The sequence below is a fragment of the Vitis vinifera genome, chromosome 1 (genome assembly GCF_030704535.1).
Source record: "Vitis vinifera cultivar Pinot Noir 40024 chromosome 1, ASM3070453v1".
Classification (NCBI taxonomy): domain Eukaryota; kingdom Viridiplantae; phylum Streptophyta; class Magnoliopsida; order Vitales; family Vitaceae; genus Vitis; species Vitis vinifera.
The window spans coordinates 12,564,118-12,580,961 of NC_081805.1; the positions used below are offsets into that span (position 1 = coordinate 12,564,118).

Sequence of the window (16,844 nt, forward strand, 5' to 3'; positions counted from 1 at the left end):
TTTTTTTTCAATGCATTGAGCGGACAATGTTAATATGTACATGTACTACAAAAATATATTGTAGTTACAATATAAATATACTTACATTACAATACTTCATAATAAAACATAATTGGGAAAATTTTTAACTTTTTTTAACAAAAGTGATAGTTTGTATGATCATATCTATAACATACTTATATTAGTAATCATTTTTTAAACCAAATGAAGAATTTACAAAGACTTATAGTTTTATATATATATCATACAAAAATTATTAAATAATTCCAATGAATGATGTTAACATATTGAGATGATGTGTTAATATCAATGTCAATAGGGAATAAATAAACATTTACTGTTGTCATAAAATATAAGTACAATATAAATGCATTATTTTTACATTACAAACATTACAACATAATTTTATTTATTTATTTAATTTTTTTCATGTGCTATATTATTAAATGAATAGTTATATGTTATTTAATTGATAGATGCTCGTGAAAAATAATTGTTTGTTCTATTAAGGTAACAAAGTTTTTAATTGTATGTTACATGTATAAAATGACATAATAATCTTATGGTATGGTTTTTATTTAAACGATATTGAAATTTTTTTTTTTTTTACTGATTCTCTAAAAAATCTCAAATTTTTTTTTGAAAAAAACAAAACTTTGAAAAAAAAATAATATATTTCAAAAATTTTAATTTCTTATAATATAATAAGAAAAAATTATATAATTTTTTATTTTATAGTATGATCATTCTATATTCTCTAGTATACTTATACTATTTTTTTTTTTTTTACATATATAAAAATGATTAGACAATTTTGATGCATTGAGTGAATAATGTCAATATACTGGTATGATATGTTAATACCAATGTCAATAAGGTTAAATAGACATTTCCAAAATTATTGATTTTGTTATAAAATATAGGTACGACATAAATGATTTGCTTTCGCTCTTAAATGTAGTTCTTTTTATTTCACTTGATGTTTTATAGACTCTAAGAAAATCTCTAATAAAATAAGTTTAAAATAATATATATTAATATCCATCAAATTAATATTATTTCTTATTTTTATTAAAATAATATATGTTAACATTCATTAATTTTAAATTTACTTCTTAATTTAATATATGTTTTTTCTCCTATTTCTTCTTGAAATCTGCCAGAATAGAGCATATGCAAGTGCACTTTGACTGAAGTGTACTGATGAATTTGTTATTAAAATTACAACGACGGGACCAGCTTAATGTAGCAACCCAATACTAGAAAAATATGATGAGGATATGAATCATATGATACTTCAGATTTAGTTGGTCGAATAATTAATAATTATATAAAAAATTTGTAACGATCAAGTGTAAAACTCTCTCACTTGGTTAAGGAAGAAAGCAGCGGAGCAGAGAGGAACGCTGCAATTAATTGTATAGAGTTTGTTGAAGCTCCCGATTCTCTCGCTCCCTCTCATGGCGGATTTGCAAGCTCCTCCCCTCCTGCAATCTGGGATTTACACCCCTGTCTTCTCTTTCTCTGCCTTTTCGACAGTCTTATTGTTCCATTTTCCCTATCTGGGTATTTCTTTTTTCTTTTTCTTTTTGGTCTCTTTAATTAATTAAGTGTTTCTTTTGTTTTATGTTGTCACATTGCTTTATTTGGATGGGGTTTTTAAAAAAGGGCTTGAATTTAGTAATGGCTATTGTAATGTATTTGTGTTTCTGATTCTAGTCGTCATATCGGTTTGGGTTTTGCAAATTTTGGTTGGTTTTGTCACGGGTTGTAACTTTTTATTTTTGTTTTTTTGTTTTTAAATAATTCTTAGCAAACATCTATGTGTTATCCTTGGGTTGTTACTTCGTTTTTATGCATTTGGTTTACAACTTCATTGAAATGCTTTCAAAATGTTTCCTTTTCAACCCTTTGCAAACTTGTGGCAAACGTGTTTTCAATGGGAATTCAACTTTTGGGTATGGTTGTGTAACAGTGAATTGTTTGGCCAGTGAGAAAATGCGAAATGAAATTGTTTGACTGGAAAATTCTGTTTACTGTTCTGCTTTCTGTGTCCTTAACGTGAAGGGTATGTTACATGATGATGAATTAATTGCTGAATGAGCAAATTGTGAATTGTGAACTGTAAATGGGTTTGGTAGGAAAATTCTGTTACTGATTTATATTTTTGTGTGAGCTTTAGTATTGTTGCGAGGCTTAAAGGGTGTTAAGGACTAAGGTTTTCCCTTTAAATGGTAGGGTGGGAAGGGTTAAGCTAAAGATAAAGGAGGTTGGAAAATATGAATGGCCGTCAAGCCACCTATGCAAAAAGGAAGAGTGGAATCATGAAGAAGGCTAATGAGTTGTCAATACTATGTGACATAGACATTGTCCTTCTCACGTTCTCACCAACTGGGAAGCCTTCATTATGCAATGGAACGATCAGGTATTATCATTTATCTGCTTACTTTTTGAGTGCTTAAAAGGATGGTTGATGATACAAAGCTTCAAAAAGTGATGTAGAGAACTTTGAGAAGGCATGGCTAGTTTGCTAAGAACTTTAATGTAGATTGTTGAACTTTCTTATCATGAAGTGGCTACATGCACCACTTTTAATACTTACATAGTTGTTAAAAATTTACAATACACGATAGGATACATGATACGATACACTATACAATACATTTTTTATGGAAATTGATACATATTGCAATCCGTATCTTATTTTAAAACATATCTTAGGATATATATACGATACACGATATGATACGTAATATTACGATACAACGATACTAAGGAAAAATATTATATTTTATGCTATATTGAATAATCCTTTACAGAGGAAAATATATATACAAATTACCTACAATCTATTTAAGGAGAGTTTGATATCTTATCACAATCCTATCAATCCCCAAAAATCAGGAGACAACCTTACTAATTACATGAAAACTAGGAAAGTGTTACAATTAGGAAACTACTTTATTTTACCAAAATCTCTACAATTGTACATTGATTTCTGCAAGTTAGAGAATCACATAGATTCTCCAACACTCCTCCTCAAGCTGGTGAATAGATATTATCCATTCCTAACTTGCTTGTAACTTTTTGGAATGAAGAGCTAGTCAATCCCTTGGTTAAAATATCTACCAATTGTCCATGTGTTGGGACATATGGTGTACATATCAACCTACTCTCAAGCTTCTCTTTGATGAAGTGTCTATCGACTTCAACATGTTTGGTTTGATTATGTTGAACCGGATTATGAGCAATGTTGATGGCTGACTTGTTGTCATAGTACAACTTCATTGGTTCTTGCCACTTAATTTTGAGATCATCAAGAATGATTTTCAACCACAAAAGTTCATAAATACCATGAGCCATGGCTCTAAACCCTGCCTCGGTATTTGACCTTGCCACCACAATCTACTTCTTACTTCTCCAAGTTACTAAATTTCCTCCAAGTAGTGTGCAATACCTTGAAGTCGACCTTCTATCCACAATCGATCCGGCCCAGTTAGCATTTGTGTATGCCTTAATTCTTAAATAAAATTCCTTTTCTTAGGGTACTCTTGAGATATTGGAGAACTATATAAGCAACTTGAAAATGAACATCCCTTGAGTTATACATGAATTGACTTATTACACTCATGACATATGCCATATCCAGTCGTGTGTGCAAAAGGTAAATTAACTTGCTAACCAGCCTTTGATATCTTCCTCGATCCATTGGTGTATCATCACTAGCCTCACTTAGCTTGTAATTTAGTTCAATTGGTGTGTCCATAGGCTTGCATCCTAACATTCCAGATTCCTTGAGGAGATCAAGTGCGTACTTTTGTTGTGACACAAATATTCTTTCTTTTGATCGAGTTACTTCAATTTCTAGGAAATACTTGAGCTTTCCAAGTTCTTTTATTTCAAATTCCTTGGCCAACTAGTCTTTAAGTAATTTCATTTCCATTGGATCATTACTTGTCACAACCATATCATCAACATACACGATCAATGTTGTAACTCCCCTTGAAGTAGAGTGTTTAATGAACAATGTATGACCTCCTTACTTTGTTTGTACTTCATCTTCAACATTACTTTAATAAATCTTCCAAACCACACTCTTGGAGTATGTTTCAACCCATACAAAGCTTACTTCAACCTACAAACTTTATTCATGTCAAATAATAGGTCAAAACCTGAGGGTGTCTCCATATACACTTCTTCCAAATCAGCGTGTAAAAGGGAATTTTTCACATCAAATTGCTATAAATACCAGTCAAAGTTAGTTTCCAACGATAAGAGCACACGCACGGTATTCATTTTTGCCATAGGTGCAAAAGTTTCTTGATAATCAACCCTATAAGTTTGAGTGTACCCCTTGGCTACTAATCTTGACTTATATCTTTCTAAAGACCCATCAACGTTATATTTTACTACAAACACCCATTTACACCCTACAATCTTTTTTCCTTTTGGAAGGTCCACTATTTCCCAAGTTTGATTTTTATTTAACGGCTTTATTTCCTCATTCATGACATTTTTCCAATTCTTATCCCTAAGTGCCTCATGGTGAGTTTGAGGAATTTGAATAGCATATACTCTTCTACTATATATTGCTAATTCCTTGTTCTTTGTTTTAATAAAATTATCCTCTTTTTGGGTGGGCAAAGGAAATGCATTATTCTTCTTGTTTTGACTATTAAGTCCCACCCCATATATTGGTTTTTTTAGGGACTTATAATTTTGGAAGGCCATTATGAATCTTTTCAAATGGGTTTCCAAAAAAGGGATTGATTGTTGAAAGAATCCTGATTTTTCCGGTCCGCCTTTCCTTTTCTCAAATACGTGGAAGATACCCGCACAGCTTTAGAATAGAAGGCACTAAAGAAAATAGCTGGTTCTGGCTTTTTACTTGCTTACCAAAAGAGACTCTAACTGAAAGGAAAACTCAAAATAGAGGGAAGAGCACTAACTGGAACTCCTGAGGATTGACTGTTAGCTCATTTTTATCATTTTGCTCGATAGGTTCCTCAGAAAGAATTACTGAGACTTTTGGTTTGATACTAGCTTGACTAGCTGTTACTCTAATGCTGGCTGGAAAAGGAACGAAGTCAACTCTATTGTAAATAGGAGGAAGGGTTACCGGAGAGCTTTCACAACCTAGCCCTAGCTCTTGTTTTACCCTGATTGATTGAATTGAAAGAGACTCCCTGGTCCAGGAGACAAAGCGCATCTTCTTCTATAGATAGAGGCGTTGGATAGGGAGAGGTAACTCTTTCATCATCTTTTAAATAAAGAAGTCAAAACTTTCTTTTCTATTGGAGGAAAGACTCCAACTTAAAAAAGGGCTTATACGGCATACCCATAGGACTCCTTCTTTTGTTATGGATGGGCTTAACCTTCACACCCAAGCTTTCAAACTCCCCAGCTCTAGCCCATTATCCTGTAACCTTGCCTTAAGTTAAGGAACATCAAAGGGGACTGACCTTTCGACAAGAGATTCGATTTTTTTACCTTAAAAAAAAGAGAAAACCTACTGGCTTTGACTAGAATGAAGCTCCAACTCAAATAGAAGGTATAGGTTTATAGAGCAATTACTTCCAAGTAAGAAAGGCCCGCCTATGGGACCTCTTTTATTCGCTCGCCTGGCCTACAATAAAACTCAAAGCACCATCGAAGGCAACAGTAATTCAAACTCCAGAGGAGGCAGAAGGTGTAACTGTAACTGTAAAATTCCTTGGCCCCAGAACCAAACCAGCTTATGCCTTACACAAGGGATGAAATTGAGTATGGTGGGGAGAGTCAAAATGGACTTAACAATTATATATAAGGAAAGGAAAGGAAACTGCCACTTGGGCAGAAAAAAAACTATATGCCCTTAGGATGCCACTCTCCTTCCATTCCAACTAGTAGGCCTTTCTCGAAATGCATATGATAAAGCATTACAGGAAGAAGGCGTGGTAGATAGCTTTTGTAACGCTTCAAAACATGAGCTCACAGCATGAGAAAGAGGGGACGAAATTCCATAGTGAGGTCCCATTATCACAAGAGGAATTATTTAGTGCCATAAGCATATAAAAGAATCTCGTCTTTCATTGCTTAAGAATATTGATAGACTCTTCATAAGAATGAAGATGTATATAATGCTGGAGAAAGCAACCTTTTAGTATAGTAGTATTCCATATATAAGTGAAATACCAGAGCGATTATTCTCCTTTAAAAAGAATCTTATCCCAATCAAACCACTTTTTTTTTTACCTTATCGGATACTCATTAAGAAGGAGAGTACTTCCGGTTCAAGGCTTTGACTTCATACTCGCTTACACCCACACCCTTAGACCCCTAAAAAAGCACTTAAGACTGCTTAGAAGGAATTAGCACTCGGTATAAAGGAAAGGGATAAAAATATACTTCTTACCTTTCAACTCCTGGCACTAGGGGGAACTACAGGTAGTGGTATGAAGATTAAGACTAGTTAGTATACTGGTACACTCCGATTGATCCCTGGATTCCTGCAATGAGAATGATTATAATGATTATGTGACCAAGTTTTTAGGCTGATATCAGGATTTGCTTTACTATAATCTAAGATACACTGGAAGATAGAAAGCAGTTTGCCCATTCATTGGAATGGCTTACCCCTTACCTTAATAACTATCAGGGAAAAGAAAAAGAACTCACTCTTAACTTACTTATCTTTTTTCACTTTTTAACACTATTCGCTACTCAATTTGAATAGCACAAGAATTCAAATCGCTGGTCTGTAACCTATTCTCTCCTAAGGAAATTATTACCTAATATGAAAAATTGGTTCAACTAGAAAACCCAACCCCCCAATATATAAAGAAAGACTTAGCACTCGCAGAAATGATTGAAATTGAAGGGAAGCACGAAGGTATAATGAATATCCGCCTTTATATATTGGGGGGTTGGCCTATTAGGTAAGAGAATGAGTCTTCAACCTGGAGACCCTGCTATAGGTGTACCAGGGAGTACGCTTCTTCTTACACGGCAAGTGCGAATCCACGTTATTGGGAGCTTTTTTTTTTTTTTTAACTACTATATCTTTATTTTGACCTCCTTTAGCCCACTAATCCTTAGAACAAACTAACTAAGACCGTATAGGCCCCACAGGATGGGATATATTCTGTGTAGATTCCTTCCGACCAAGTCCCAGTAGCAGAGTCTTTGAGGCACGAATCTAACAGCAAGGGAATCAGCGGCTGATCGCGATTCATCAGTCGCAATTCTCCCAGCAGCTATCCATTTTAGTTCGACAGTCAATGACTGAGCTGTGATTGCATAGGTGGTAGAGCAAGCTGGAGCGGAGGCAGTAGAGACGAAGGTGAGAGCAGAGGGGGGTAAGAGTAGGGCGCCTAGTTACAGTTCGCCCGAAGCATCGCTAAAGGCATAGGCAGTCAGAAAGAAAAATCGTGGTCAATCTTTTTCAGGCTATCGAATCAGCAAGGGCGTAGCGAATAGTCAAGGCTACCCGATAAAGGATGGCTGGCATTCATCAGTAGGTGGATCCGCCGTAGGGGTTGGTTCAGCCACTCGACGACCGGCACTTGCCATTGAAAAACCAATAAAAGTACTTTATGCAGAAGGGTACCACGAACCAACACAAGTAGTCTAGTACTCTAGCATCCTTATCAACTGATAAACAAGTTTGGGTAAGAAGGCTCCAATGGAACCTGCACAATCCATGACTCATACTAAAATTTCACTCTCTTTTTGTTCCCCATTGTAAGCAACATGCATTTGGATGTCCTCGCAACCAATGGTGATATCCTTCCTTCCATAATTCCTTCCAGCCTGCCGGTTCCACCACTTACTCTCCCTCACAGCTGCATCTTTCCAAAGCCATTTTTAAACTAAAGCCTTCTTAGCCAACTTGCAAACCCAAACCACACCCCTCTCCCTCCAAATGTCCAGAGGGAAATCCCTTAGCATTTTTTCTAGGTCTGTTCCTGATGGATGCCGAATGATGATGATCCAATACATAAAAAGATCTTCTATCGAAGTCTATCCATGTTACTCATCATTTGTTTCTACAGAAAAATAATTATAGGGATCATATTTTAGGGTATGGATGTTGATGTTACTCAAAACACTGACTTTGAATAAGAATTATATGAATGTCTTAATATACGATGGAATAGTTGAAATTTTCAGTAGATTTTCAAAACATTTTTGTGCATATGTTCAAAAAAGGAGTTAAAAGATTAAAACGTATAGTTTTAAAAAAAAAACAAGAACAACTTTTAAGAGAAAAATTTATCATGATTTCACACATACACACAAGCGTGCACACACACACATACACATACACACAAGTGCGCACACACACATGCACAAAAGATATCACCAGAATATTTAAATTGTAAGAATTATAATAATCTGATTAATTTGGACTGGCTGATTTTAACTTTATTCTGTTACACTATGGATTTTTTATTTTGATATACTGATGGAAAATTCTTAGTATCTTATCGTTTGGAGATCATCTTTAATTCTTGTCTATAAATAATATTAGTTGGCCCCTTTTGGGCGGATCATGCTTAACTGTTCATGCCACTGGTATAGTCACATTAGTAAAAAATTCTCCTTGTTATATCATGCATCGCTATTTTGAAAGGTATTAGAAGCCTTCCCTTTAGGAAAGTTTTTGTTTCCTGAGGGAAAAAAGGTAGTTTGTGGCTGTATGTTTGACATTTTTTTTTTTTTGATAAGTAGTGTGTTTGACATTTAAGTAGGGCGACATGTGGTTTGTATTTGTAATCTGCCTCTTGGAGCCAAGGTTGTCATTCCCTTATTCTGTGCAGTTTGCCACAGTCCAAGCACTTTTTTTCCAATGGATTACATTGCATTATTATAATAGGCATCTGACTGTTGCATAATATAGAGAACTACTACAATTATTTGGGCATGGCATGACCAAACTATATTGGTAGTGATGTGGGGGGTTGGGGGTTGTATTGGGGCGCTTGAGGTATCATAAGGGGGTAGACTACCTTGTGATCTTGACTCGATTTCACTTCTTTTTATTTTATGGACGTGAATAAGCTAACCGAATGGTTCCTTTTGTTTTTCTCATTTCTTTAAATTCTGCATTGCTTTAGTTAACTCTTGAAAACAGGCTTGTGTATTCATTAGATATATTTACAACCTATTTATTGTGTTTACAATGGGAAAAAGAAAAAGGAAATTATTCTATTCTAGGCCTAGAGTTATTCCATAAATTAGCCACTAATTATAGGAAATAAATACAAAGTCAATTTGATGAGGATGAATCTCCAAGATATACATTAAGAAAGAGAATTATTATTAGTTGGAATTAAATTAAGATTAGTATTTGTTGGAGTTAAAAACCAAAGTATATTGATTGATGATTAATAGTATTAAGTTTTCTTGCATATTTTGTAGCTTTCAATGGTGAGACTTCATTGATTTTCTTTTGCGTGAGACTCCTAGAAAGCCTTAGTGTGAATGTAAGGTTCTATCCTTTCTTCTCCTTATCTTCTTTCTCTATATTTTTTATTTTATTTTATTTTGCTGCCATAGGCTTTTTCCCTTGTTTCCTCTCCTTAAACACTAAAAGATAAAAATCCTAGCCCACCTATTTTATTGTAAGTAACTATCCTATGATTGTCCTACATCACAATTGTTTAGCAAAAGAAACAATCCTAAATTAAATTCCAGCCTATACAATCTGTATGATCCAACAATTACTGCCTGGATTCTCCAACAACTCACATAGGTCCAACTATCCACCATCTTATGGTTATGGAGGCACATTTTCATTATTGATCTCAAAAAGCATTATATGCCTAAGCCTAAAATACCTCTTTTTAGATCAGCCATATTTCATTTTTCTAGAATTAGTTATTAAACATGTACTGTAGTGTTCCAATTCTGAGAATAAGGTTTGTTACATTCATATCCTGCAGCAGAACAAGGCTCAAAATCTTGATGGCAAAATTTTGTAGTTCCAAGATCCAATACCATGACTTATATATATCAAAACCCCACCATTAAAATACATTGCATGCTTGAGGCTTATGCCTTACCAGCCTGGAGACTTAAGCCTCAATTCCCTAGGTGTTGAGTTTACCTCCCTCTACATTACCCTGAGAAGATCATCAGGGCATGCACCTCAAATGCCTTTTAGGACACTGCTTTTGATTGATATTAGTTGAGGAATACACCTGCTCTATTTCTTGCCAATGATTGTTCATCTCCAGAGTTGCTGAAGTCGTCAAATATCTCTTCTTCATTTGGTCACATTCCAGTACTAATTTTAAATTATTTTTTTATTTCTGTATCTATTGGACTGACCCTCAGAAGATCAATAGCATAGAACATTTGGTGCAAATAGAAGGTTCACTAAGGGAATCACTTGATCAAGTTCAAACACATAAGGTATGATTTCCATTCTTGTGGTTCATGGCATCGTACAAAGTTTGTGTTATAGTGGATATGTGATGTTCCCTTATGCACTGCATATTGTGGGTTGCAGTGGTTATCTAATTAGAACATTATTAGATAAAAATGTCTCCAAAAATTGACAAAACCAAAGGTATGTGAGTCAGATTGGGTGCATATGTTATTGTTTTTGTTAACTTGCCTCCTAGGTCCTGAGCAAACCTCACTGATACAGTGACAGTGATATATGCCAGCTGACACTTAAACTAGAAAACTCTTGAAAAACTCATCTCTTTGACTCCCCCAATTTTCCAACAAAAAGGATAGCAAGGACCTTGACAGACAGGCTATATGGGCCAAGGCACACAAATCATTGACACACAGGCATTCTAGTATGTTGTGAGTCTAAGGAGTAGTGAGAAAGGATATGATCAACTTTTTTGAGCTCACCTTTCACATGATGCATTGATATGAAATTTAACCCATTTTCTGGACATTGAGTGACCAATGGATATAATCTTGTTTAAGGTGAACTCCAAATGAAACCCTCCTTGGTGCCACCTTAGAAGATACATCCACACATCACATCGATTTGGATCCAAATGATATTGAAACACGCATTGGCTTACTTCTTGAAGAACAACCCCCCCTCAATTTTCATGTAAAACTGTTTCCAGCATTCTCCCATTGTTCACTCTCATAGAGAGGGGTTTGGAAGGTCATAGAAGGAGAAACTATAACAGCACCTTGAGTCCTCCCTTGAAACTTAACCAAAAACCTCTTGTCATGCCCTTCCTTGGTCCTTTCGAAATGTTTCCCACTAAAATTTTTTGAAGTTTCATCCTACTTCAGAAAGGTGTTTCCAACTTGGGACAAGGGTACTTGGCCCTGAGATCCAATGACCTGTGTTCTTTTTTTTTTTTTTCCTGGACTATCCCCAAACTCATGTATTTGGTTTTATTGTTCATTATCCCTGCTAGTGGATGGTGAACAATGTACATTTTTACTTATAAAATGAACTCTATGATGTGTAATAGTGAAATTGACATAATATCAAACACAGAATCTCAGATGTTGTCATTGGTGAGAGAGAAAATTACTTGGCGTGATGGCAACCTGTGCAGCTGTCAAGCCTGATGGTTTGGATTTGAGTTCTTATGTGGTCACAACATGCAACAGTGCTGAGGGTTAGTTCTGTAGCTAATCCATTCCCAAAACCCCAGAATTGGGACATACACTGCAAATGGCCTTTTGATGTGGCTAGCAGTGCACCTTTCCTCCATAAACTTTTGTGATAAGCTCATTGCTTCTTGGTGACAGGGAGGGATGATGACAGACATGACTTCTAGTAACAATGGCAGAAGGCCCCATAACTGCAGCATCTTTCCTTTCTTATACTGTGTAATGTGTCATGTATGAACAAACAAGAAAAGAAGCAGAAGGGTTTCTAAGCCTTAGTTCACCAGCACCAGGCAATAGCCAATAAAGTTTGATTTGAATACCCAATTTCCTTAATAAAATATATAACAGTACAATGATGTAGAAAGAAAACCCCTTTATCTTTTAAAAAAGTAAAAACTAATTAAAGTAAGGTATTATAATCTTGACTAGAGAAAATCTGTCTTTACTGTTTTGGTGGCTTTGCTTGGGGCTTAACTTTCTGGATTGCACATTACTTGCTATGCAACTCCCTCACACTTTGATGATTATATCCATTGCAATTGTTCATTGTGTTGCAGGCTCATGATAAGCAGCAACCTCTACCCAACTGCTAACCTTTATTATTACCACTGTTCATTTTTCTTCCCTTTCTTAAAAGGCTAGAAATAAAGTATGACTGATGAGGATGGACATTAGTTTTAGTTGGAATTAAATTAGGATTAGTATATATTGGAGTAAAATTAGGAGTAGCTAATTAAGAGTGAATTTGGTAGTGATTTTAAGAAGTGTTTCTAGCCTTTGTAATACTTGGAAATTTTCATCCTTCAAGCATTAAAAATGCTAGAAATACTTCCAATAATCATTGTCAAACGCATTCTAAGTTATGGGAGAATTAGAATTAGAGTCATAATAGGTTATTAGAATCTTAATAGACTTTGGATTTCTTAGAGAAGCCTATAAATAAGGCTAATTGATGTAAACCAAATTAGTTGATTGGTGATTAAATAATATTAGCTCTTTTGCAAGTGTTACAATTCATAATAGTGAGACTCCATTCATTTTCTTCTAGGTAAGACTCCTACTCCTAGAAATCCTTAGACTCTAAAGTTTCTATCTCTTCTTCTTCGTATCCTATTTCTCTATAATTTTTTATTTTATTTTTCTCTCCCATAAACTTTATCCTTTGTTCCTATCCCTAAACCCTAAAAAATGCCACCTATTTGATTGTGGGCAACCATCCTAGAGTTGTTCTAAATCAATGGGTCTACTGCTCTAGGGTAGGTTTGAATTTCTTGTGTATTCAATGACAGATGGGAAATGTGCAATGAAGCAAAGGGATCAGAAATCTGGGTAATGGAGATAGATTACATGAGAGGAGACTGATAGATTGGGAGAAACTGTGGTTGTAAAAGATGGAAGTAATGGAACCTCAGTAAATAAAGAAGGAAACTAGATGATGCTATGCCATCTCCAATTGATTGCTATGATGCTCAACATAAGACTGAAGCAAATAAATGATAACCTCTGAATGGCAGTTTACTTGTATTGGAGAAGTAAAATGAATTTAGAAAGACAAGCCAATTTGTCTTTTAACAACTTTGTTGAGATACTTATCTCTGTATATTGCCATGTCATATCACTTATCAGCGCCTCATAGCGTCTCTTGTTTTAAGATACAGTGGGATGCTTTTCATAGTAATGCCGCATATTTCTTTTGGCAGGAAAATATTGAAAAACAGCAACTTACGCCACTAGAATGTTATAGTCAGGTAAAGAATTTCTCTAGTGGTCTGAGACTATTGTTGCATGGGATATCTTGGTACAATGACAAGAAAATTGTTATCTTAATTAGTTTTCTCTTGTAATTCCAAGATGGGATGCATCTACCCTTTAGAATGGGTGCTGACCAGCAGCTTCAACCCCTATCATGGACTCCTAATAATGACAGTCAACAAATGGTTTTATCCAAGGAACCAAACTGGCTTCCCTAAAGGTGAGTTGGACTCTTAAATCAAGATTCTCCATGCTCTAAACTGATATTCTTTAGAAAACTTAGTACAAAGTCCTTTGTGTAGATCTATGCATGGGATAAAAATTCCTGTTTTATGAGAAGCATAAAAAGAAAAACTGTCTTACATGAAACGCAAGAAGGAAATGAGGTGTCTATGTGTATGATCTATTACCAATTTCATGCAGAATCGAAGACAATGTTCCATATTTAAATGATAATTTGCCTGAACAAGTTCATGAAAAATTCTTTCCATTCTAATATTTTTCCCACTGCCTCATTATTTTGTCTTTTCTCTAGGACGTGGATTGCCATGCAGGTTCCTTCTTTGGAAGTTATTCTGGGTACTTTGGAACAGGAAGAAAATCAGAGATTGATATTTCTGGGCAAGAAAGTGGCATTCTGAATGAATTAAGAAGAAATGCATCCATGAGTCTACAATTGGGTGGCAAATACCCATACCTGCCATATGATCTTAATTTTCTGAGTGAGATGAAATTCCAGCCAGCAGAACGGATGAACCAACAAGAGAACCATGTGGATTATCATGCAGGTGGAAGCTTTGAAGCTCCTCAGCCTGCATATGACACACCCAATGTAGTTGGGCTTCCACATCTAGTCCTTGTTCTGTTGCAATATTTGATTGGTGTTTAAGTCCACAGGTCAGTTTTTTGTTCATGCATTCCTGTTTCCTTAGAGAGATGTTTACTTATTAATACTTCTTACACCTATGAACTGATGAACACTGGTCTATTGGTCACTCCACCTGTTAATGAGAGAAAGATAGAGGAGAGAGGCACAGAAGGGAGAGGCAAGAGATGCTTACTTTCTTAGTCTACTTAAAAATGTATTAATCAATGGGCATTGTTTAATTTCTTACTATACTTAAATGGCTATGAATTGATGGACACTGTTTAATTGTTTGTTATACCTTGATATCCATTTGAGTGATTAGAATATAAGTGGAACCCGATAAAAGCATGTTGTGTTAGTGCTTTCTTGCTATTCTTAACGCCTGTGAATTAATGGACACTGTCTCTAAATATCCATTTGAAAGAAGAGATAAATGGCTAGGTGGAGCTAGCTAAGGAAGGTTGTACTAGTGCACTCAAAGCTAGTTTTATCAGTTCAATTAGGCTTTTAGAGGCTTTATTCCTTCACTAACAGAGGCACTTCTATTGGTTAAAGAATCAAGTGATCAAATCAGAAACTACTTCAGCGATTCTTTACAATATTTCCTTTAAGGTGCAAACCAAATTTAAGAACTGTCCATCAAAAAATTCAATAATAAAGAGTATGAGTGACCAGTTGCCACTTTACAAACTTTAAGGCCTAGCATTGTATTTCAGCACACTGGGATGAAACACTGCATATTTAGGGTTCCATAACCAACACTCCTTGTATATTGTGACTAGTGTCATGCCTAAATATTAAAAAGTCAATGTTTGTGGACATATTCATCTTCTAGAAACAAATAAATATGTATGGAAATAATGAAAACTATTACCAAATTGTATATTTAAACATTGAAGTCTCATAAAACATTTATTTCTTAAAGACACTTGCTATAGGGATGGAGCCAAGTGTGAAATTATAAATTTTTGAGCAGTATTATATAAATTTTGGAGATATATCAGGAATATATTGAGAATAATTCATGACTTTTTTCCTAAAACTCTCTGCAGTAGAAAATTTCTTCTAAGACTTACAGATAGGAGAGAAATTATACTAATATTGAAAATGTCAAATAATATCAGAGAAATATAGGAAACATGAAAAATATTATGATAGAAACAAATATGTCCTTCTATCAAGTTCCATGGAAACCTGGAACGATCAAAGATACAGCAAGAATATTGTTGATTTTTCAATCCATGTTCGGAGCAGTGATATGTTAAAGGGGATTTACCATTTTGACAATTATCCACTCCTAGTTCTACTCTAATTTTATTGTTTTTGTTCTAAAAGACTTCAGAATTACTGTGGAAAGTATAATATAGTCAATAGTAGATAATTTTTCTTGCAACCAACTGATAATACAGAATCAGAACTAAGAATTCGGTGGAGGATTTTTTTTTTCTTCTCTTTAATGTGATGTGGGGAATTTTTGCTTGCTGTGACATAGACTCAATGTTACTTTTCCAAGTTGTTATTGGGATAACTGCTTCACCTCTTATAAACATCTTACTCATTTCTTCTTGCAGGAAATGAACTGAATCTCAGGAGTTATGCTCCTTAGGGGCCATCTACTGACCATGGATGTGAAGAACTCGCTCTACACGCATAACCTAACAATCAATCCAGATTAACAAGCTGGCTTCATAATGGGGTTTCATTGTTGAGCAATAGTTGACAGCTGCCTCTAAGAAGTGTATAGTACATGACTATGCTGCGTGGACACCCTGATACTTGATTAATCACTCCTGGGCCATGATGACTGTGATGTATTAATGGTGTGTATACAAAATTATTTTCAGAAATGGGTTGTGCTGGTGGACAAGGTTACTAATGGCAACCAGAATAGTGCTTGGTAGCCTGAGCTGTAAATTAAATTACATACATGATACACCGGTGACTTCAATATAAAGTGTTGTGTATTATATGTCTTTTGATAACAGTTGCATTGTGAAATTGGCTTGTTATGAGGAGTAGGTTTTCTTTTATCCCCTGACCACATTTGTTGTTGGCCTACTTGATAAGACCCCGAATCCAGCATGGACCCTGATTGTATAATGTGCCCAGATAATTTGTGATCACCTCCCTAAAAGCTCAACAGCACTCACTTTAAACACTTGACTTTTAGTGTCTGACACTGACCCTGGATGGGGCACATCCTTTTGATATCTGCATCTAACCCAGATTACGCTAACTAAAACAGTAGATTTGTCTTTTCTTTCCTATATTTTTTTGGCTGGAATTTCCTTTTAACTGTTTTCTACAGAGCCCGATTAAACCATGTGTATAGGGGAGGCGCCTCCCTCATGTCATATTCCTTGAGGAAGAAATCCATGACACGCAAAACTACTAGGATGACTGGTATGAGGCGACTATTGGACAGATTGAACATCAACAGCTCAGCTGGATAAGGATGTGATCGGAATACAGGGAACCCCAATCGGACATATAAATGTAGTAATGCATGCAATATCACATAGTTCCATGGAAGGAATCAATTTCAACCGTGCTTTTGGGGTGTATGAAAATGAAATGGACTTGACCACACCACCATCACTTTCTGGATAGATTGCCAAGGAAGAAGATAAGATAAGCATCC

General features: G+C 35.2%; 1 protein-coding gene across 3 annotated transcripts; it reads left to right on the top strand.

The window, feature by feature from the left end:
* The first annotated feature begins 1,196 nt into the window (after positions 1–1,196).
* On the top strand, positions 1,197–16,185 carry LOC100258450 (agamous-like MADS-box protein AGL30). 3 transcript variants are annotated; one of them, XR_009466916.1, is made up of 7 exons: positions 1,197–1,566; positions 2,239–2,425; positions 10,324–10,398; positions 13,284–13,331; positions 13,435–13,555; positions 13,871–14,232; positions 15,775–16,185. XR_009466916.1 is itself a non-coding variant. In XM_059740739.1 (6 exons), exons 2-6 carry the CDS (start codon positions 2,408–2,410, stop codon positions 13,945–13,947), a joined length of 339 nt encoding a protein of 112 aa, XP_059596722.1. In that variant the 5' UTR covers positions 1,197–1,566; positions 2,239–2,407; the 3' UTR covers positions 13,948–14,546. The 3 variants fall into 3 exon arrangements, 1 of the variants encoding a protein (XP_059596722.1); XR_009466917.1 differs by lacking the exon at positions 10,324–10,398; XM_059740739.1 differs by lacking the exon at positions 15,775–16,185 and having other exon boundaries at positions 13,871–14,546.
* The last annotated feature ends 659 nt before the right edge of the window (positions 16,186–16,844 follow it).

Bases quoted from the DNA above. Each gene is read 5' to 3' on its own strand.
- LOC100258450 (XM_059740739.1), top strand. The intron at 13,332-13,434 runs GTAAAGAATTTC...TGTAATTCCAAG, and splicing joins CACTAGAATGTTATAGTCAG to ATGGGATGCATCTACCCTTT. The intron at 13,556-13,870 runs GTGAGTTGGACT...TCTTTTCTCTAG, and splicing joins CCAAACTGGCTTCCCTAAAG to GACGTGGATTGCCATGCAGG.